The 22646-nt window shown below is 38.0% G+C and overlaps 1 protein-coding gene across 4 annotated transcripts in view; it reads left to right on the top strand.

Annotated features, from left to right (window-relative positions):
- The window catches only part of TSPAN12 (tetraspanin 12), a 42520-nt gene that overhangs the window by 10310 nt on the left and 9564 nt on the right, over positions 1 to 22646 (top strand). For 2 of the 4 annotated variants that reach the window (XM_033057924.2, XM_033057925.2), the window contains exons 3-6: positions 3312 to 3394; positions 4025 to 4160; positions 16397 to 16471; positions 20679 to 20786. In XM_033057924.2, the coding sequence (XP_032913815.1) occupies positions 3312 to 3394; positions 4025 to 4160; positions 16397 to 16471; positions 20679 to 20786 (402 nt within the window). Of the gene's footprint in view, positions 1 to 1100; positions 2582 to 3311; positions 3395 to 4024; positions 4161 to 16396; positions 16472 to 20678; positions 20787 to 22646 lie in introns of all 4 variants that reach the window. The other 2 variants (XM_033057928.2, XM_033057927.2) reach the window with 2 other exon arrangements.

Raw genomic sequence — 22646 nt, 5'->3', positions numbered from 1 at the left:
AGTCATTATGCAGGGCAGTCTGGTGTTTCAAAGGCATCTTTCATTTGTAAAGGTGTTGCTGCCCTGAGGCTCACTACTGCTGATCAGAGGGGATGCAGCTTTTTCCCCATCATTTCCTTCTGTTAGGAAAGAGCTACCAAGCACTTGCTGGTTTATATGCTGTGAAATCCACCTTTTGTAATCAACTTATTGCTGAATTGCTATTTTGAGTTACCAGTTTGCTCTTTCATAGGCCTCTTTTCTTCAAGAGGATCCTCTTGAGTATTTTTCTTCACTTTCTGACCCATGCCTTTCTGCTGCCCCAGCCTGGGCACTTACTGACTTTCATACCTGTGAATGAGGTGTGTCACATCACTCTGACTTTCAGTTCATTCGGAGTAATAATTCACTTTGGACTTTGTTGAAAATATGGTGCCCAAGGGTGCCTCACTAGGAATTTGATGTGCGGGAGAGTGTTGCATAGGTAATCTTGTAACATCTGTGTAGCAGCGAGGTAAGGCAATGTGCCTGCAGTTTTTTCAGAGTCATGCTGACCTCGCTCTCGAGCATTTTCAGAGTAGCAGAAGTCAGTAACACCTGAAGCAGTTAATGGTGGTGAGATCATGCTAGGCACAGGGTAGGTTGAGCGGTAGGCTGGCTTTCACAGACTTTATAGGTGGAATGTTCTTGCATGTAATTTGCATGAACAAGAAACAGTAGTACTTGTTAGTTAGTCATACTAAATGAGAATAACCAGGGGGATCTAAATTGCTAAAATCTTTCTGAATGATGCAAGAGGCCTTTCATAGAGAGTTTGTTCTTATGAACTGAAATGGTGTTCATGTAGTTACATTATTGGTGAAGGTTTTGTTTCCTAGATTAAAGGAAGCAGTCCTTTTATTCCAGTTGCTGTTCTTAAGTGAAGAGGGAGTCATGTTCTCTGATGTTTAACTTCTATAGAAATGCTTAATGACCACAGCATTAGCTTGGTGATATATCTGTCTAGATTTTCCGTGGATTTTATGTGGGTAAAAATACATATCTTGGTAGAGAAGATTCAATTTAGGCAGATAGAACAGAAACGAAAGTTCTTGTCCTTCCTGATTTGCCTTTGCATGCAGGTCCTTTTCTTCTAGCGAACTGAATGATTCCCCTAGTGACAGGACTCTGCTCAGTACTTTTGGTCTCCAGAACATCCTTTCTGTCCCATCTGCCTTTTACCAGGTTGCTCTGTGATCTCCCTGTAGTCTGTGAGTAACCTGCACACTTCATTATGCTGCCAAATCTGACCTCTGCTGAAAGAGCTGTTTTGCCTTCCTTGAAATGCACCACCTCTCACTGCTGTGTAGAATGTGTTGTTGCATGCTAATGGCTGAAAGAAAATTTTTGCAGCCTGAGAGTGCCTAATGGGCAGCTAGGAGGAGGTCCACCAGTCTGGTATTTGAGGAAGAATATTATTTAGAAAGCGATCATTTTTCTGGTACTGTTTTTGTAGCAGTGCTATCTGGCTCTTACTAACAGGTACTGAGCATTGTTTTGATGGACTTCTCACTTCTGAACACCACTGTTGTAAAATGAAGTAACCAAATTGGGTTATATCTTACATTTCTTGAATATATCTTAAATATTTTACCATAAACGGAGTGGATGTGTGAGCTAATGCTTTTCTGTGTGTATCAACAGGCCTTTCAGGAAGATGTTGAGGGTTAAAAATGTTTCCTGCTGCCCTTTGACAACAAGAAAATAGGCTTGTAGTCTGCTTTACCTCTCTAGTGTTTTTGACTGCTTGTGTGGTATGCTTGCCTGATGCTTTCTTCGGAGATGGGTGGGAGGAGTTTATTTGGGAGGAGATTCCAGTCATTTTGTTTTCCTTGTTCCTGCAACTTCCTGCAAATAATGCAATGGGAAATGTTCTTTACTGTTACTGTTGCACCAGCCAAAACAAATCCCACAGAATGTAAAGAACATCAGTGAATACAGTAGACATGTAGCATGCACAAGCTTCCAGGAGTATGCTTGCAGTATGCCAAGCACCCAGCTCCTGCTCACAGCACTCAGAACCATGGCAGAGCCTGTACTTTGTGCACCAGGAAGAAGCTCTGGGATAGCTACTGGGACTTCTGTGAAATTTCAAAGGCAGAAGTAGTCCACTGTGGGCTTGCTGCAGGCTAGGGAGCCATTAAGGACACAGAGTGACTTTCGCTGTTAGATTTGAACCACTTAACTTGTTCTTCAAAACAACTTCAGGGCAGTATGAAGGCATGTGAGAAGGTAGCTGTTGGGGACAACAGGGGAGATAAAAAGCTAAGTATAATGCTGGTGTGTCCTGTCATATCCCTATGTAGTTCATGAAAACAGTAGCATTCTGGAGAGTCAGCATGCTTAGGACTCCCTCCCTCGGCTGGACAGTGGTGCTTCTGAGGTCCTGTGTCTTCTGTGGTTTAGGCCTAGGTGCCCCTGTGAAACTGGATGAGGAGTGCCTTGTCCTCTAGCAGTGCCTCTGCTACAGCAGCAGCAGAACTGGTTCTGTCACAGCGTGGCACGTTCTGAATGTTGTTCGGGTTTGGCTTCTCGAGAAAATCTAACGTCACAGCTTCTCCTGGTAAGTTCCAGGTGTGCTGAAGTGTAGTCATCAGGTGACAGAAATCCATGTCTAACGAGGTGGTGGCCATTCTAGGTGGGCACAGTCTTTGGGATTTACTTCCTATGGGAGCTCTCCTGATGAAAGTGTAGTGGCTTTATGTCTCTGAAGTGCCTGGCATATTAGATATCCAAATGCTTTATAGGGTTTATAATTGAAGTGCAGTTAGTTTTATTTTCATTTTATGGTTCTGAAAACTGAGATACAGTGTTCATGGTGTGACTTTGTCTGAATGAGCAGGAGAATCAGATTCTGCTAAATTTAACACAATAAAGATAAATCTCCCCTCTTGAGTGTCACTGTATCAGGACTAGCTTCTTCGCTAGCTGTGTATCTGAGCACGGCTTCATGGTTTCATGCAGACTGATGTGTCTCACTTGTGAGCCCTGAAGAGTTACTGATGTTAGCAGTGCAAGTCCTCCCTATTGTTTCTGTGGTTGTGCAGTGGTGGGATAGGAGCCAGCAGTAGCATCACTAGGTGGAAAGAAGATCATTGTCACTGGCACACTAACTAGTACTTGGGCAGCAAACCAATTCTAAGCATATAGAAGTACAGCTTTGGGGACAGTATGTTGTTCAAATAAATGAATGCATGAAACATGTTAGTGATGACTGATCCGCTACTAAAATTATGAATGATCTTGCAATTTGCATTAAACACATGAGAAGTAACTTAATGTTTTCTTTTTAGTTGATGTCCATCAGCATATTAGGTGTTTCTGCTTGGCTGAGAGACTACCTGAATAATGTTCTCACTTTAACTGCAGAAACAAGGTAAAGCTTTAGTTAAACTTTTAATCTGTGTGGGTTACTGATTGGGGAAGCTGTTGTTCATTCTGTGTGGCAAGCTTCATCATTAGGATTTGTAGCATTGAGAATCTTTCAGTTAAACTAATCGTTGTTTTATTGCAGGGTGCATTTTTTGCCACAGTTTCGGGCATAGGTTGAAATTAGAAAAAGGGGAAAGATAGAGTTTCAGTGTTGTGCCTTTCTCTTCTGACAGGGATGAATCTTTGGCCTGTTGACAACATGTAATCATATGTTATTACTATTTAGTTTTGAAAACTTAATTCAGTCCAGAGATTTAGAAATTCTGTTAATTTTATTACAGCAGTGCTTATGAGCCCTGGTGATAAAACAGGGTCTCATTGTGCTGCATACTGTGCAAGTGTAGGGCGGGAAGATTACCTTTGCTCCAGAGAGGTTTTGGACAATGCAGTTTTTGGTACCTGAATGCAGTGTTTGACTTTAAACCATGTTGAAGAGATTTTTGTGAAACGTGTAAGGTGCTGGAAAGAACGCATCTGCTAATCAACCATTTTCTTCTTAATGGCTGTATTTTTTTATTTTATATAACATTTTTGTGATTGTACTTTTTTGATTATTGTTCTGATTGTTTTTTAGGGTGGAGGAGGCTGTCATTTTGACTTACTTTCCTGTGGTCCACCCGGTTATGATTGCAGTCTGCTGTTTCCTCATCATAGTTGGAATGCTGGGATACTGTGGAACAGTGAAAAGAAATCTGTTGCTCCTTGTCTGGGTATGTTTCATAACTTCTGTTTTGTTTCAGGAATGTTAGAAAGGTTTTAATCCACAGGCACTAGATAAATACTGATTATTTTTTATTACCCTGTTGAGTTATGGTATTGGTGAGGAATTGTAATTGCAAAGCATGCAGTAGGAAATAATTTATTGCCTAGACTGCATTATGCTATGACTGAAAGACAAGTAGTGTCTCAATTGCAAAAATTTCACTTCATTTAGTAGAGGAGTTGTTGAAGGGAAAAATAACTCAAACTCTTCAGTACTAATAATTATAGGGACGTGAGTTCTGAGTACTCTGAAATAAACCTGTATGCGACTGTTTCAACTCCTAGATCTGCAATAGCTACCTAACCTAGACTTTGCTTTATTCCATTGTTGACTGTTTGTGTAAAGTAGTAGCACTTGTAGCTGAGGAAAGTTAATTCTGAGTATGTTCAGAAGCTTTGTCTTCTCTTATGTGGATGTGGAATTTTGCAGTTACAATTTCTTTTAAGCAAGTTTAAAAATAAATTCCAAGTGCCTGTCTTTTTGCTTCCTTTGGAGAGTATATAACTAAGCTGACAACAACTGAAGTGTAGTAGTCTCTCCTGCACAAGCTTTGTGTACAGTTTAACAGGGATGTGGCTTTGACTGTCAAGGGAGCCAAACACCATGTTCTTCCTCTGGAAGTCAGTGAATTTGAGGACAATTAAAGAAACAGTCAACCAAAAACAAAATACAAACAAAAATAATGCCACTCTAACAAAAACCCGTCAAGTTCACACAAATTTTAAAGGTTTAGAGTTAACACTTTTGGACTGTTGCCAGTACTGAAATCCAAGAGTACCATGTATGTGTATGCTTCTTAAAAGGGCATCTGTAGCTCTTTGCAGAATTGGACTCTGTTTTTTAACATGAGGATAAGCAGGATTCCAAGCACTCTAAGTCCAAGAGAGTGGGAGCAATGAATGTGAAAGAGGTGTATTAGACTTGATTACTGTAATTGCAGTAGCAGAAATTGGACAGATAGAATCCTTCAACTCTTGAGAATATCCAGGGTCCCTTACAAGTAGAGTTGGGCTCCTGCTGTTTTTTTAACTGTAGTGTGTATTGGGTTCTCATGGAGTGCATTCAATTGAATTCTTCTTGTGGATGTGTGCAGGCTTACGTGTGTAGCACCTAAACCTCACAGATTGTGCACAAAATGACCATAAAACACTGTAAGAAATTGGCTGAGGTTTATGGAACCTTTGCTTTTCTCTAGTAGAAATATTCTAACTGCAGAATAAACAGTTGCAAAACTGTACTGGGATTTTATATTAAAATGTCTTATTTTTTTCTTTTAATTTGAGAGGGTTGGAAAAAGATTTATTTGATATTTCCGGCTGAATGTCTGCAATGGGAGTGTTCTTCAGTTGCAAGAGGGCAATGCTGTTTCTCCTCTTGGATATTTTGTTCAGCCTGTATGCAATGTGAAGATTATTCTTCCAAAACTGCATTGTTGAGGAAAACTGTCATTTAAATCTGAACATTTTAGGGTAACAGAATAGTCATGTGTTTTTATTTCTAGATCTTAACATTGCAGTGTTAAAATAAATGGAAACAAGTTCTAAGACAGTTACTTAGTTGTGGACATGTGTGTAAGAGTAATGGATTAATGTAATTTCATACCATATAATTATTTCTCTAGTAACCTTTTTTACATACCTCAAAAGGGCTTAGTGCATATTTTTATTTCATGTAAATAATGAAAGTATTAAAATATGATAAATTTACAAAATGTTAGGGTTTTTTGTAAGGGTATAAGATTACTTTCATAATGTGTTCTTTATTTTGTAGTGGTGGTAGTTTTTAATACTAATTAAATTAGTTAAGAGGTAAAAACAGCTATGTGATGTAGATCAATGCCACATAGTGTCTGGGGAAAGAAAGTTATTTGCAGTATAAGCTTTGAAAAAACCCACCTCACTATTTCAAGAGATAATGAAGTTAAAACTTGTTTTGGCCTTCAGTTTATTTACACTGCAAGTGAAAAGAAGAAATAATTTATAGCCTTTAGTACCATCTGGAAATAAATCATGTGAAGTGTGTTTAGGCAGTCAAGTTACACTAAATCAAAGCAAGACATTTCTATCATGTTGCAATATTTCATTTTCAGGAGCTTGAGATTTGCTCTTGCTAAATAAACTGATAAGCAAAACTGAATTATATCTTCCTAAGTATGTCATTGTCTTTGATTGATTGTTAAATGAATGCAGTTATGTTATACTATACAGAAGTATGCAGACATAAGTCAATGCTTCATTCATCAGACTAATGAGAAAACTGATGGATCAACAAAATGAGCTTTTGTTCAACCAGATGAACTAAAAGAAAAGAACCTTCATGTAAAACATTAACAACCTCTTCAATCGTGCTTTTAGTCTTCTTTTTGAAGTACGTGAAAGCCATAATGATGGCATGCACAGATATTTGGATACAAGTCTTGATGTTCCTGGCAGCATGCTCATTGCTAGTGCTGATGTTAATTGAAATGGATTTTTGGAAAATGTAATAAAGTGTAAAGACAATAAAATATATATAGTGTTTGGTTTTAATACACTTGAAAACGTAATCATTTCCATTTATTTTTAAAATTTTGTCATGCAATTAAATGCTTGAAACCTTTCCATCTTCACATAGGGGCATAAGTATACACTAAAATCATGTTTGCTCAGCTTTTTAGTAGGAAAATGTGAAACCTCAGTCTTCTGGGGTACATGCTCTGGACTTTTTGTACAACCAGCATTTTAAAGCAACGATAATTTCATTTTAATTACTTCAGAAATATGTCCTGAAGGGTAATTGGTCTTTCAAATTAGTCCGTGTATGTTTTCACAAAGGGGAAAAATGTTGAAAGTACTTGATGGTCAACAGGGCAAATCCTGTTAATGATTTTTATCATATAGTTGACAGGGTAATAAATATTCCTCAAAGCTAAACATTGTTAGCCCCTGTTGGTGTGTGGTTAAACAGCTTATTACTTTAGTTGTGGTGGAACCTGGTTATAAATTGGATCCTGGTAGACTAAGCTAAACACAACCAGGCAAACCATCATTAAACTTCTGTGAAGTCTGTCTAGAGAATGCTGAGATACTGTTGGCTGTATTACCATTTGTGGCAAATTCTTGTATACAGATACACCCATTTCAGTCCACGTTGATGCAGAGGTGATAGGGGTGATTAAATTTGGGCATCTGCTATGTTGGAAGATACCAATAACTGCTAATGTATTCTTCCTAGAAGGAATTCTTAGTCTGTGTGATATGTCAGCTGCTCTACAGTACCACAGAATCAACTATTCTGTAGTGCTTCTGACTACAGTTAGCAGGAATTAATATGAGACTTAAGTGATAACAAATTTTACTATCTGTTTTTTCCCCTTTCTGTGGCAGTTTCTGCATTAATACATAGTATTGGTTATTTGCTCTCTAGTAATAGAGGATATTCATTCCTATCCATGTGGACTCAGCACACTTGCAGCTGCTGCAATGCCTTGGACTAACACTTGGCACTGGAATTGTTATTTACCAACCAGAAGTATTTCTAAATTATTTAGATACCCAGCATTGAGGAGAAGAAACAACTAACAAACATATTTGGAGTAAACCCATGCAGTTTAGTATTAAGCTGGACAGACTGAGTTTGTATTTTATGGCTTTTATCAACAGCCCATTTACAAATGTGGTATGAGTGGGAGGAAGACAGAGATTCACAAGACAGGTTGGCCTACCTTGTTTGAAAGACTGGTTTAAATGTGTTTATAATACTGTAGTTCAAGTTTCATGGGAAGACAGTATTCTGCTAAACCTCGGTTTCAGATAGCCAGTGAGTAACTAAGGGGCTAGACATTTAGCTTGCATTCTGATGTTCCACTGGTAAGAGAAAATACACTTCAAGTTCACCAATTTTTATTATACCCCAGTAGTTTCAGATATGAGCAACTTTCTCAAAAAAAAAGAGACTATTTTTGTTCTTTCTATATTTCTAACTTAGAATTCTAAGTTAAACTGGTGGAGATCATGCCTGTACTAATTACTACACGTCTCTTTGCCTTGAAATGGAGAGTGTGTGTCTTTCCTGTTTAGATCATGATTTTTAAGGTTCAGACGAGTTGTTTGATTTTGGGATGGATTTTAGTGATGCCACAGTGTCACCAAAGAGCTGAGCCAAGCTTTGCAGGAAAGTGTGCACTCTGTAGGGCTCACATCTCTGTATAATAAATTAGTCCTGGGGTTCAATGCCAACCTCTCTGACTGCCTGCGTAAGCGTGCTGTATTTTGTTGACCTTGTCTTCCCTGACATAAATAAGTCCTTGCCGTGTATGTCCTTAAAAGACTTTTTCAAAGGCAAGTGCTTTGAAACCGTGCCTAATTTCCTTAAGTGGGAGAGGGCACCTGCAGAGGAGACATGAGTTGCTTGGCCATGTGGGATATTGGGAGCTGTGCAGTGATGAAGGTGCTGCCTGTGGAATACATGGCAAGCAAGAGCAGCTGTGTATTTGAGCAGCATGGGGAAGCATGACAGGAATTGAACTGGTGGGACAGTCCAGGTCTTCTTGCAAGTACTTGACTTAAATCCAAATGTTTGCTGTGATCATGGTGGTGATCTGCTGCTTTCATCCAGGCACTGAGCAGCTGCCTTGAATGCTCAGCAGTGTTGCAGAGGCAATGCAGCGCTCTTTGGTGCCGTTAGGGTTGACTAAGGAAACATTTTAATGGTGTGTAATTTCCTTGGTAGGAAATAAATGAAAATAAAGAGCAGATAGACAAATGAAGGAAGCTGTGTTTTGAAAAATATGTGCACAATAGGAAACTTTAGGTTTTGATATAAATCTTATGAAATAGGGGAAGAAAAAAGGGGAATAGACTATGACAAGCCATAAGAAAATCATGGTCCAATGGCCATCTTCCCCTATGTCCTGTTTAGCAATTTACCATGACCTTGCAATAGCTGTCCTTGTGAGAAGTGCACTGACTTGAGGTAATTGAACCCTCAGCAAATAAATCCTAATAATTGTTTGAAGTGTGTATTTGCTTGTTTCCAAAGTAATACCAGTTTACATATATAAGCAAAGGTAACTTCAAGTAAAAAATTACAACAGGTAAAGAATATCATGCAGAAGAATCAAGGCTGTGAAAAAAAAATCTAACCATAAATAATTTTATTTACTTTTTTAAAAAATGAATGGCATAGTAAAAAGAACTTGGATACATAGTTTTAAAAACTAAAATGTTCATTGCCTTAAAAAATTAATTTAAAAATTATTAATAAAGTTTTACAAAAGAGAGGTGGACTTTGCAAAGATCTAGACTTTAAGACATTTTGATAAAATTTTGTGATCTAGGAAACCAAATCTAAGATAGTAGAGATACTTGATAATTTTTGTGTGAAATGTATTTATTTTGAAGAACTGGATGACATTCCATAGCTTATGTTGCAAGTAGATGGTTTCAGCTCATTTCCCTGTTGACTTTAGGCTGCATCTCTCACAAATTTCTGTGTTGTCAAGCAAATAAACCAAATTTAAAATCAAAATGACTAATGAAGCAGGGCTGAAGGTGCAGGGGAGAGAGGCAGGGGAAAATTTGTACTGCTGAAGTGGATATACAGGATGTCAGTTTTCCATGCGGCTTGTCTAAATCTGTTTAATGAGTTTTTGCTCTATTTTTAAAAAGATACTGGATTAATCATTAAAATAACCTTGTTATCTTGTAAACAGACAAAAATAATGGGAACTGTAGCTTCTGAGTTATTGGAGGAAGGACTTGTTACATTTTACATGGAACAGTTCTGGTTCTTGTTAGTTATCAGTGGTGATGGTCATCTGAGGTTTCCCAGGGACAGAGAGATGTTTGGATAGCTTGCATCTCAGAAGATCAAGGCTGGTGTTCTCAGGCTGTTAGCTATTGGGAAATGCTGTGCATAACTCCTAAAATCTGCTGGCATTTGCTTTACATACCATATACTCTGGTCTTTCAGAGGTTACGGTAAGGTTTCATTCTGCAGCTGCCCTCTTGGAATTTCCTTCAGCCTCTGCCCTTTCCAGAGCTTTCTTCACCTCTAATGCCACATGGAACATGTTGCTCAAGACAGCAGTGTGAGACAGCAAGCTGAAGAGAATAGATTTGTTGATCAGCTGCTCTTTGTTTGCTCTGGCATAAGGGCTGGGTTTTTCCTTGAGTCTGAGCGGGGTAAAAAAGGGTTTTTTATCTTTTGAGAGAAAGGTGTTTGGGAGGAGAGTGGTAGAGCTTGAAAAAAAAAGATGTTTATGAAATAAAATGTAGGTGATGTGAATGATGATTCCTTAATACAAACACTGATCTTTAAAGAAAGATGCAGCAGAAAATTAAGGATTTCTATAGTCTTGTAGAAGAGGTTTTACAGAAGCTCCCCGTGTTTTCTCTTTCCCTCGCTATATTGCAACTTCTGGCTCCATTAGTTAGTCCTGCCTGCCACTGCTATTTGCTTTCATATACAGACTTCGCTCTTGTTGCTTTCTCACTGTCTGGAAGTGGGCTTAAGAAGTCAGTATTTTGACTGTGTTGTGTGATGAGATGTATTTGTTCTCTGGGGATTAGTAGATAAGTAGATGGTGAAGTCTCCTCAGGTTAGTAGTTAACTAGGAAGCTGTCAGAACAGAAGAGCATGATGCAGCATAAAACCAGAAAGATCTGAGTGAGGAAAAAGATAAACAAAACCATTCTTGTCCCTTTCTAATTCGGATGAAATTTGGGTTGACACAGAGCCCTATCTCTGTTCACATTCATGGCTCTTGCTTTCAAATCATATTTGCAAACAGTAAACAATCACTGGTAGGAGCAGGCTCAAAGCAGCATGACTGCGGATGTGTTCAGGTCCTTGGGAATCATAGGCTAGTAGCACAGTTTTACTGGTTATAGTAACTGCTTACTAATGAAGCATTTCATAAGTCATTGGCAACAAATTACTGAAACAGAGTGAAAAAACATGGGAAAAAGGCCATTGCTTCCAGAATATAGATGGGTACAATCAACTTTGTGGTACAGCAACCCTTACCTGCTTGAGTTGCTTGACAGCAGAGTGCCATAGTGACTTGGTCCCAAAATACCCCAGGTCACCAAATTTCTATTAGGGTTCCTGGTCTTAGCTTTGTTTCTGATAGAATGTTTACACAGGGTTCAGAGGACAGTCATGCAAGTTGTGTATCTCTGCTGGTGGGATCGTCATGGTGGCTGAAGTAGGGCACTGGCTGTTGACATTGCCCAAAGCTGTTGCACTGAAGGAAACTACTGTAGGGCACTAGAGTTTAACTCCAGTTTTCCTTTACTAAATGTAGTTAGAATTCAGTATTTCTGCAGTGAAAAAATCTCTGAGAAGAATTTAAAATCTTTCTCGTACTATGTTCTCCATCATCGTGTTGTCATGTTAGTAACAGAAATAGGTTATTTTTGACCAGTTCCTTTCACCTGTTGCCTGAAAAGCAGACAAATTATGTTAGTTTATTAATTGCAGGTATCATGTGCATTCAACACAAAATGTCTAGAACTACTTACAAGAGTTTTATGTTACATATCTGCAAAAGATTGTGCTTCGTGTTTTACATCCTTCCCTAAGTTGCCCACAATTGCAAAAAAGAAATCCTGTACTCTGCAGGTGGGAAAGCCATGAGGGAGAGATTTTATGTTGGGAGACACTTCATGTGTGTGCTCTTTGCTATTAATCTATGAACAGAATGGGAGTCATTGGGAAAAAAAACCCTTTAAACAAATATAAAATGCCTGAGCTTCAGTAGTAGTGATTTTGTGCTTGCATTTGCTGTTTTTATTTGTGTTTTTATCTAAGTGATTGAGATGATCGAGAAAGAAATATGTTCCTGGAATGTGTTTGGTGGTGGTGGACGTTAGCTTAGTTCGGTAGAACAATTGTAATATCAAAAAAACCTGTTACAATTTACTTAGGATAAACTAATTTTGTGACTTAGTTTTTAGTCTTAGATGGAGAGGTAGGAAGACATTTTGAGCATATACCAGAGAATATATGTTCCATGTATGGAGCGCTGGCATGCAGTGGCATATATAGAACTTGTGTGCCACTGTGGTGTGCAGAAATTTTATTCAGACTAAAATTTTTTGTTATATTTACTTAGCCTCTACAGATCTTTATAAAAATAGGTTTTAATGACTTTGATTTTTAATGCCTATCTGAAAATACTGTGTACATTTTTTAGTGCTTTATCAGGTTCTGATAGCCTTTATGCAGCTAACTATTCAAATTAGGACAAAACCTATTCAATATTAACTAGTCCCTGTTTTTTGGTGTGGTAGATGTTGGTTATGTTTTGGTTTGGTTTTTGTCTTTATTTGCTTGATGATTACCTTCCTTCTGTGGCTGAATTCATCATAATGGGATTGGCATTCACCATCCCCATCCTTTCTGTCTTCATATGTGAATTCCCTGTAGATATCAACTTGGGGTTGTTTGACTTTCCCAGGGGCAAGAGCTCTGTGGAGGCTGTTACAAGTTGCAGTAGGTGAATATAAGCTGGTAGCATCTCTGCACTAGTAGCTAGTATTTCAGTGATGGGATTCCATGCTGTTGCTGCGTGTGGTTTCTGCACTGGAAGTTTCAGGATTTGAATATTGGCTGTGGTCACTTCAGCAGCTGTACCACATGAAGAGTATTTCAGCAGAACAGGGTCTGGTGATTACATACGGAATATTTTTACTACCTCTCCTAGGCCCTTCATGCCTTTTACATCTTTGAAACTGGTTTTCACAGTAATGACTTTGTTTCTATTCCCACTTCTTGAATATTCAGTCTCTTGCATAAGAAAGGATGGAGAACATGATTCTTCTGAGTCCCCAGGTCTTTCACCTCTCTTTCAGGACTGATGTGCTGGAAAAACAGAGTTGTGTAAGCCTCTTCAGTTTGTCAGTGCTGCAAATCCAAGTGCTTGTGTAATGTTCCAGGTATTAGACGAAATGTTCCTGTTGGAAAACTACTGCTTTACAGAGATGCTGCCTCCCTTTCTTCTCCCTCCTTCTTTCCTTCCAGCCTGTCACCTGTGGTAGAGCAGGCTTAACAAGAAGGTTGCAGGAGACCAGCTCCTGCAAACTGACAACATCCACTTTACAGTGAAGGGATGCTGAAGCTGAGTATCTTGGCCACAAGCATGATGTATGGAGCAGTAAATGGCTAATGCTTTATTTAAGTTGGCAAGTATTTTTGCTATGATTTATTGCTCTCTAAAGAGTGTTTTCTGCCAGCATTTCTGTCATTCAGCTTCTCTCAAGGAAGCAGCATTTTAGGTTTTTCACAGTTTTGCTGGAGGAAATCCTTCAGTGAAACTGATGAGTTTGTAACAGGATCAAGGCACTGCTCCAATTTTCTGATTACTTCACATAGTCAGACTAAGGAAAGAATGACAGTCATTAACAATTGTCTACAAAAGGGAAATATCTGTAGGATTTGCCTTGTAAAGGGTCTCCAGTTCTTAAAACAGTCATAATTGTACTTTTATTTTATCATAGCTTGTAGCTGTCTTTGCAAAACTGTTCACTCCCTTATGTGCCTTCTCCTTCTTACCCTCTCTCTGCCAAGGAAAGAAATGAAGAGACAGTAGAAAATATCTCAGCAATGGCCAAGAATACTCTGAGGGAGATGTTCTCTAGAAGGCACTATCAGGAACGTCCTGGTGCAGTTTTGAGTGTGATATGCAACCATTCTCCTCAGTGAGTTACTCATCTTTATGACATGTAACCACTCAGCCCACAGGAAGAAATGTTAAGTCTGCTTCAAAACCAAGTCCCTGTTTCTGGCAAGAACCAGAAGCATGGAAATGCAGGAAGATGCATTTAGCAGTCAGACTCTTGTGGGAATGTAACTGGGGACAAGGAATAAGCGTTGAAGCCAGTAAAAATTTCTAGGTTTGGAAGATGGAAATTAGGGGTAATACATTTAAATAATGGTTAGAGGATATTTTTCCCCCCAAAAAAGCTTACATAAGAAGTATTTGTTTTGCAAACCGTTATATAGAGGAGAGGTATAATACTCCCCTTCCGTAGTGGAGAGAAACAACCTCCTGTGTGAAAGTTTGGTGTGCCTGCAGTCACTCAATTCAGAGCATGGCGTTTATGTGTGTAAACTTATTGTTTTCTCTTTTATGTTATGGAACGAGATGGGCTTTCTCAGGACAGAGAGCTTGATTCTGCAGTGCCCTGATGTGTCTAGATGTAGCTAGTCAGGAGTGCTCAGTCCCTGGCAAAGCCAGAAGTGGTTTATGAGTGAATCTGGCTAAATAGTTTTCTATCTTGGGCTCTAATCAGTAATAGGAGATAATCTTGGGTTTGGCTCTTCTGTCTCCTATTACTACCACAAACATTCTTAACTTGCATACTAGGAAAGATGAGGAAGTTTCAAATGTTAAGCTTGATGAGCGAATTAAATGTTACTAAGAACTGCAAATTAAGAGTTTTGCAGAGAGTGCTATATGTACACCCCCAGATGTATCGCTTTCACCACAATCAGTGATTTTTGTGTAAGATGGCAGGCAGTCCCAGGCTTATTATTCAGTTAGAGCATAAACACACTGAAATTTCTTCTGACAGCTGAGAAGTGAAATGCATTTTTCATTGAAACATTTAGTTGTTCTCCCTCTCAAAAATGTCAGTATTAGTCATAATACCCTTAAACATTTTTTATTATAATTATTAATTAAGAGAGCATGTGGCACTGAAGCATGTGGCATTCTTTCCTGCTTTCAAAGTGAATACTTAGAAAAAGTAAATTTCCATGTTTGTTTTAAGAACTCTCTGCATAGCTATTAGGCACTGCAGTGATATGATAGTAGATACATTGCATAGAACGTCATGAATTTATTTTTTAGAGGAAACATCATTGTTCTTGGAAGGTGTGAGTCATGTCTTTCCTCCTTTGGACTTTTGGGGGATGAACATTTTGGTTATTGAAGACCTGCTTACAGTGTTGATTTGTAAGGAAATGCAATGTGTTGTTCAGCTGTAATGAGTGTAAAGATGCAATGTAACATGATGAAGACTAGTAAAATAGGAATCCTGCTTTCAGTACTATCTTTATTGGATATACCTTTGCAGTGGGAGGGTATGGGTACAGGTTTCTCCTGAAAATTAACATGAGTATTTTTAAATGTGCTTGTTGTACATCTCTGTGCACATCTACATGCCTAATTCAGCAAGTTAGATTTGGTGAGCATATAGAGATTAGGGCAAGACCAGTAGCTGCCAAGGTGAATTACTGAGTTCCAGATCAGATGAATGAAAAAGGTGTTATGTAGATGACTGTTAAAGCCTAACATTTTTGGATTTATGCTCTGTTTTAAACAGAATAAATAAATCTTATTTACCCATTAATAGGAAAAAAAAAATCACTTACCTTAAGTTTGTGTTTTGAGTCCTAAATAGATAGAATGAAATAGCTAAATTAGGTGCCATTTGACATGTATCCTGCTGATGGAATTATATATATATTTATTCTATTCTACTCTGTTTTATATTGTCACGGTGTTTCTTTGATTTTCAAATTAAGTTAAAATTCATGAAGATTGTAACTTTAAAGTCTTGTGTACCAAGAACAAAGGGAAGGTCAGTCCACTGACCTGGAAGAAAGTTTGGAGTCAGTAATGAATGAGAGTATACTTCTGCTTCAAATAAAAGATAAAAGAATTATTTTTAATAGGGAACACCAGTTAAAACAGCCTTAAATTCCATGTAGCTTTATCCTGCAGTTCAGAAAGGGTTCATTGATGCTATATAGAAGATACTACCACTCTTTTTAATTGAAGCAACCAGTTTTTCTTAATCATCATTACCAAGGTCTGTACTTCTTTATTTACACTTGTATTTCCTGTTTTTAAATAGTTCAAGGGTTATATCTTATAATAGTAAAATATATCTCAATAATCTCTAAATGTTTGTGTCGTTAGACCTGACCTCATATACTTAAGTCACTTTGATAAGAATATAGTTTTAAAGAAAGAAATATCCTATGATCTTAGCTTTTACAAAGTTTGCTGTCTGACTCTTTCATAATTTGGTTATAAAAAATGTATTTTTGTTTCCATGTCCTGAATCATGTGAAATTTTAATATTTTCAGATGTTCTTTAACTTTGAAAAAAAGACTAACAATATTAAACTTCACTTTTGTTTTATTTCAAAGAGGATAAAAAATAGCTAAGACCATTCTGTTTTCTGCAGTATTTTGGAAGTTTGCTTGTAATATTCTGCGTTGAACTGGCCTGTGGTGTTTGGACCTACGAGCAGGAAATAACGGTGAGTCAGAAAAGGAGACTGCATTTTTTTCAGCAGAAGAAAACTAAGTTTTCCATTAGCTAGCTGTTTTCTAATTGCTGTAGTGTTTATCTCTGTTCATTACTCTGACAGTTTAATTTCAACTGATTGCCTTCATTTTAAACAGAGAATTCTCCTGGGTGAGTTTGTCTAGAAGGCCCTGTCTGGGTTTTTCCTTACCCCCTCTGTATCTGAGAGCCAAATCCTTCTTCCCCCCATTTAAGAACTTAATTTTTTGTTAATTCTTGCTCAGGTAGGTTCTCATTAAAGTCTTTGATATTTTTGAGGATAAATTATGAACTTGAGGCTTAAATAAGGATTTTGAAAGAAGAGACAATTTGAAGGGATTTGGTCTTAAAAGTTCTTTGCATTTTAAAGACTGTACTACATTGTAAACAGACAGTGTGTTCTTTCCATAGAGAACTTGCTGTCTGCTAAAATCTGCACACTACCTCCACAAGCTATAAATGCCAGTTTTAAGCAAAACATGTCTTGACTATAAAACACTCTTCTGTAAACTTGTGAAAAGGTTTTATCTCTGTCTGGTTTTTGTAACTACACCAACCTTTAATTTTCAAACCGAGGACTTGTAACCATCATGCAAGAAAATAGGTAAGTGTTGAGTAAATTAAACTGAAATGTAACTCTTAGTTGCTATATCCTTACTTCTCGTACTCTGTCTGCTGGTACATTTTTATGAATAGAGGGACAAATATTTTTCTCTCAACTGCCAAGATATGCCCAATATAATGGTCTTTCCAACAGCTGATGACAATTATACTGCAGTAAGATGTGAGGCAGCTTTCTTGATATTTATACCTACTTGGACGAAAGGAGTTTCTGGCAGATCTGAAATCTGAAGTTATATAGCAGGACATCAGAACTCATTCCCCTGCAGTACAGATTCCAGAGAACCATTCTAATGAAATAGAGATTGAGGCTATTCTTTTACTTTAAATGTCAGCTTGTGTTGATTAATTTTAAGACTGGGAATACAGACAAGAGACATTCTTCATGTTATGGGCACAGCTGCCCTCTGCAGGGATTTTGCCAAGGATGACTAGTTACAACTAACATTCATCGTTTGACAAAAGTCTTGTCAGTGGAAACTGCCGGAAATAACATAGCCTTCACACCACTGGAACATGCTTTTTGAGCCTTCACTATTTAGTTAGAAAACCTGAAGTTATGGTGTGCTTTAGTCTGACCCCCAAGCTTTTGGTTGTCTGCTCTTCTGCTGGTACCCAAACCTGGGACAGTTTGATAAAGGCTGGCATAGCTTTACCATATGTTATGTCACTGGTCATGCTGTTTCCCTTCAGAAGAAAGCATGGCTGTCCCTTCAGCCTTTTGCTAAACTGAACAGTACTGGATTCTATGTCTGCATCTTCTGTAGTGGGTCACAGCAAACAGAGTTGCTATTTTATGTTTTTCTTTGTCTATTTTCTTCTTTCCCTGTATATATGGAGTCTTTTTATTGCTCATCTCCTGAAATACTGGTTTGAGTTGTGTCTTTTTGGATTTTTTTGTTTTCACTCTCCATCTGATTTCTTGTTATAATTCCCTTTGTCCTAACACTACTGCTCCTCATGTGATGAGGTGGGTTCCTTGCTGCTGAGAACCATAGGGAATGTGGCAATTATGAGGAGAACAGTTCTTTTTCAGTGGTTCTTCCATACCTGTGCAGGTCATTCCCTAGAAAGTGCTTCCTCCTACTTGATAAACGTAAGACGATTCCCTCTTATAACCGCAGGGTTGTCTTGATGTGCTATTGTAGCATTAAATCACATGAGCCCCTGGTGGATTTCAGAGATCACTTGGCATTAGTGTAGGTGGGTGTGTAGTGTAGTGTGGGTGATGTTGTCAGTAATGTCACTGAGGCAGAACTGCCTCTGCTGATCCAGTGTGGGCTTTCTTTGGTATGTGGAGAAGTTTCTCTAAAAGTCCTTGCATAAACAGCTTTCCTTCCAGATCATGATAGCTCTCAGTATGTAGTATGCCTCATGACTAATTTATTCCACCCACAAGATTGAAAAGCCAGTGTGGTTCCTTAGCTTATTTAGGCATTGATCAAGCTTTGATAGTAATTAGAAAAATAATAATGAGTAATTACGTTTCAGTGCCTGACTGAGCTTTATAGAACTTAGGTTGAAATCAAACCAGTATCTCTAGGTTTTTTTGTCTACATATGAGTATTGGTATGTAGTCAAATGAATGCATCTCAATCATGTATTACTGTGCACTAGCATGTATATGAGCTGACAGGAAGATATTTAATGGGTGCATGAATGTACCTATTACCTGTATAGTTTTGCCTGTTTGCATTCTTGCAGCAAATACACAGATTCTGAAATTCCTCCTTAGCTCCAGCATTTAAATTGCTTTCCTGCAGTGAAGTTTAGATTGTTTTACTTTGCTTTTAATTTCCTTTTCTCAGTTCTTGATTATTTTTTTCCTGCTTTCCATTGATTTCCTAAAGAAGTTGGATGTATTCTGTTGCTTACATAACCTTAGAATGTGTTTAACTCAATAAGTTAATAAAAAAATAGCCTAACAAATATGAGCTTAATTGCAGCACTATCAAATATTATCCAAAGAAAGCAGAGTGCTAACTTATGATGCAGAGGAAAGAGAAATGCGCTGAGTACAAAACTAAATTAATTTATTACAGTGACCTGTGTAAATGTTTATGATAGAAATATTCTGTGATAATGTTTTTATGAATTTTTAGTACTCTACTCTTAATATATTTTTCATGTGAACCATTGTGAGTTCAATGCAAAAATCTGCTGAGTGAAAGGCATGTTAAATTTCTGGGACCTTACTACTACATGGACTATGTGAAGCTTTACTATGGCATCAAAAATGTGGTATAACTTAACTATGGTAATGACATGTTATCAAATGTTCCTATTTGTGTTATGGGTTCAGGCAGGCATATAGATTGTCTCTATATTTTTACAGAAGATCTAGCACAATGAAGACCAGGTTTCTTGGGGAATTAGTGTGCAAATTTTCTTTTCTTAGATACCATTTGTTGCTATTTACAGAATGCCCTGTCTGTTAGCTTCAAATTGAATAGCAGAGCAAAATCATGGCTTCTAGAGGAGCTGGGCTCCCCTCCCATCCGACAGCTGATATTGCAATTGTGGTTTCTTTCACTGTGACTATTAAGGTTGGTGGAGACAAGGCAAAACTCAGCATGGATCGTATGTGATGGCATAGGATGATGACTGCAGTCTTCAGATCCTTGTTTAGTTTTGGCACACTGAAATTTCTGCTGCTGAGTTAAAGTGAGGTTTTGATTTTGACTCATAATTTCACTACATGCCAGGTGCCATAGCACTTGCCTCTGTTTGCAACAGATTGCTGACTGAGGTGTCATAGTCAGACAATGGAGTGCACCAGCACCTCACTTCACAGTTGTCACAAAAAATACTACAAGAATCCTTTCAGAAGAAAAAATTTTCACAAGGCTGTGAGTGTGTCTGGGATAAAAGGTCATAGAGCCTTGCCTATACTTCCTTGTTAATGTTTTTGGGCAAGTTACTGAAATCGTGCACATTTGGGATACCTCTGTACAGGACTCCAGACAAAGCCAGGAAATGGCTGAAAGAACTCCAGGGATAGAATTCATCTCAATTAATTTTACCTATGTAGAAGTTAGACACTTAGAGTTTTTCACTTTAGTGAAGTGGATTTGAGACTTCAAGGGAATTATACATCTGCTCTGTTTAAATTATTTATCTTGAGATGAATTTTCCCACTTGGCTCCCTGTTTATTTCTGCTATCTAAGACAACACCAGGGGGTACCTAAACTAGAGCAGACAAATACCATCCCTGACAACTTGGATGGGACTCAGTTCAAGTTTTATGCAAAGTAAAAAATCTGGTAATATCAATAAATTGTACCATATCATCCCTGAATCTCTCCAAAATGTAACTGCTTTTCAGTGTACATTTATTTGTAAGCAAAGGAAATGAATAACTTTTCCTTGTTATTTTAAGAAAGGCTTGTAAAATATAGTAGTATCATAAAAATTGCAACACTTGTTTTCCTGTTTTGTTTGTGTACATAGCTGTTTTAGTCATTGCACTGTAAAGATCTTAGTATAGATGGAACCTGTGGGTTTGGAACCACAAGCCTACTGATCCACTGTGTGAGTCATTTCTCTCTCCTCGCTCCAGGTTCCAGTGCAGTGGTCTGATATGATCACACTGAAAGCCAGGATGACCAATTATGGCCTACCTAGGTACCAGTGGCTGACCCATGCTTGGAATTTCTTCCAGAGGGAGGTAAGATGCTGGTTAATTCATGAACTAAGGTAGTACCTGCTCAGTGAGTGTTATTTATCTCCTAAAGGAGAAGGTTTGGTTTTAAGTGAATAGGCAAATAAATGCAAGTTCATTTGGTATGAAACACTGCGTAGTGATGCTGTCTTTAAACATCACTTGTTACCCAATTCTTTGGTTTTTGTAGGCCCTAAAGGTACTTAAACACCAAAAACAGAATGTTAATAAATTCGTTTCAATTGTCAACATTATCATATCCTTTTTCAGTAAGGTTAGGACACCAATACCTTTTAGGATTCTTATAGCATTAAAGCATATGATGTATATAAAATTAAAAATCTGCAGGTGAAGTAAAATGACTGTGTCTATATGTTGTTTTAATATTAAACTGTGCTCCCCTTCCCATAGGCTCTGTTAGTTTCCTTTCATGGAGCTGTCATGGTTAAGATATGTTTAGCTGGAAAGGAATGGGAAAGGAAGTTTCCAAAAAGATGCCAACACTGTCTCTTTGGCCGAGGTTTGTGAAAGTGATGAGGGGTTTTATTTCCTTTGACTGGGGGGTGGGAAACAAACCAAAAAGCTTCCTTGTGTATTCACAGGTTTGCCCTCTAGCCTACTAAAATTCAGAACTGTTTTTATAGAATGAAGTATTATATTACAGAAACATGAAATCGCCCAAGGTAAAACCCATTAACTCCAAATATAACTCATGTGCAGGAAGAGAACTCTTTAAATGCCTGTCATTGTGCTGCCCTTGTTGAAATGTTGAAATCTATCATTGTTGCACAGCTTTCCTGTTTATTTAAACATTTCCTGGCAGCACTTGGTTAGTCTGTATTTATACTAAAACCTGAAAGAAAGGGGTTACACACCAGCACCTACTCCCCCCTCCCCCAGTTCCTTGCTCTGGCCATGTGAGTGCTCTGTGAAGCTGAGTAATTCTTCATATGCAGGTAGAGTGTTTATGTCTTTTCTGTACCTGGGATAATATAATCAAATGGTCTCAATCAATTTGCCTTGAATAGAGCTGGTACTTGGTTTAAATGTATGGGTCGATTAAATTAAATAGTACCTATTCTCCTAGTTGTAGTTTCATCATAATGGCTGGTTATAATATGAATATTAGTAATAAAACTTCAACTAAGCCTTAATTTTTCTAGGGGAAAAGAATTTCCTTCAGAAGCTAGAAGAAGTTTTAGAAGGTAGATTTTCCTTATGGCACCTGTGACCAGATGAATGATTTGGGGAACTGAGAAAGCTCTTTTACAGTTTCTACTTAATTGGTGGGCTCTCATGTATATTCCATCTACTCATGGTTTAGATGCTGGATGTATGAGCCTGGTATGTGCTTTATATCTGAATAAGCACTTGTGGCCCTTTTTCAGTCAGCAGAATTGTAATTACAATTCTGTTACCAGAGATTCAGCTCTGATTAGCTTGGTATTCTTTCTTCTGTAACTTTTAACGTCTGAGGGAGATGGGAAGTATGTTTACCTCCAACCCTCTTGCTGATCTAATATCAAAGTTGTGACTATGCTAAGGAAGATGGAAAGGGTCACTGAAGTCAGGAATGAAGAACTGGGTGGGGGAAGAAAAGATACAAGAGTAAGAAAAAGATGTTTAATGAGGTGGTCTTTGCAATTGCAGTGAGGAGCCAAAGCTTGAGCTTTCCTTAAATTCTAGTGCTGGGAGGAGTTTGAGTAACAAACCAATAAAAACTGAGACATGAGAGCTGTGGTAAAGAAGAGAGAAGTGATATTTTTAAGAGGACTGGTGAATTTAAGGGGCAGTGTGTGCCAGCATGTCTGATTGTGAACAATGAGTGGTGTGGAATACAGGACCCTGGCTCTTGAAGTGGGTAAA

The sequence above is a fragment of the Catharus ustulatus genome, chromosome 4 (genome assembly GCF_009819885.2).
Source record: "Catharus ustulatus isolate bCatUst1 chromosome 4, bCatUst1.pri.v2, whole genome shotgun sequence".
In the NCBI taxonomy this organism is placed as follows: domain Eukaryota; kingdom Metazoa; phylum Chordata; class Aves; order Passeriformes; family Turdidae; genus Catharus; species Catharus ustulatus.
Note: the sequence above shows the minus strand (reverse complement) of the source record. Positions and strands in the feature narration are given on the sequence as shown.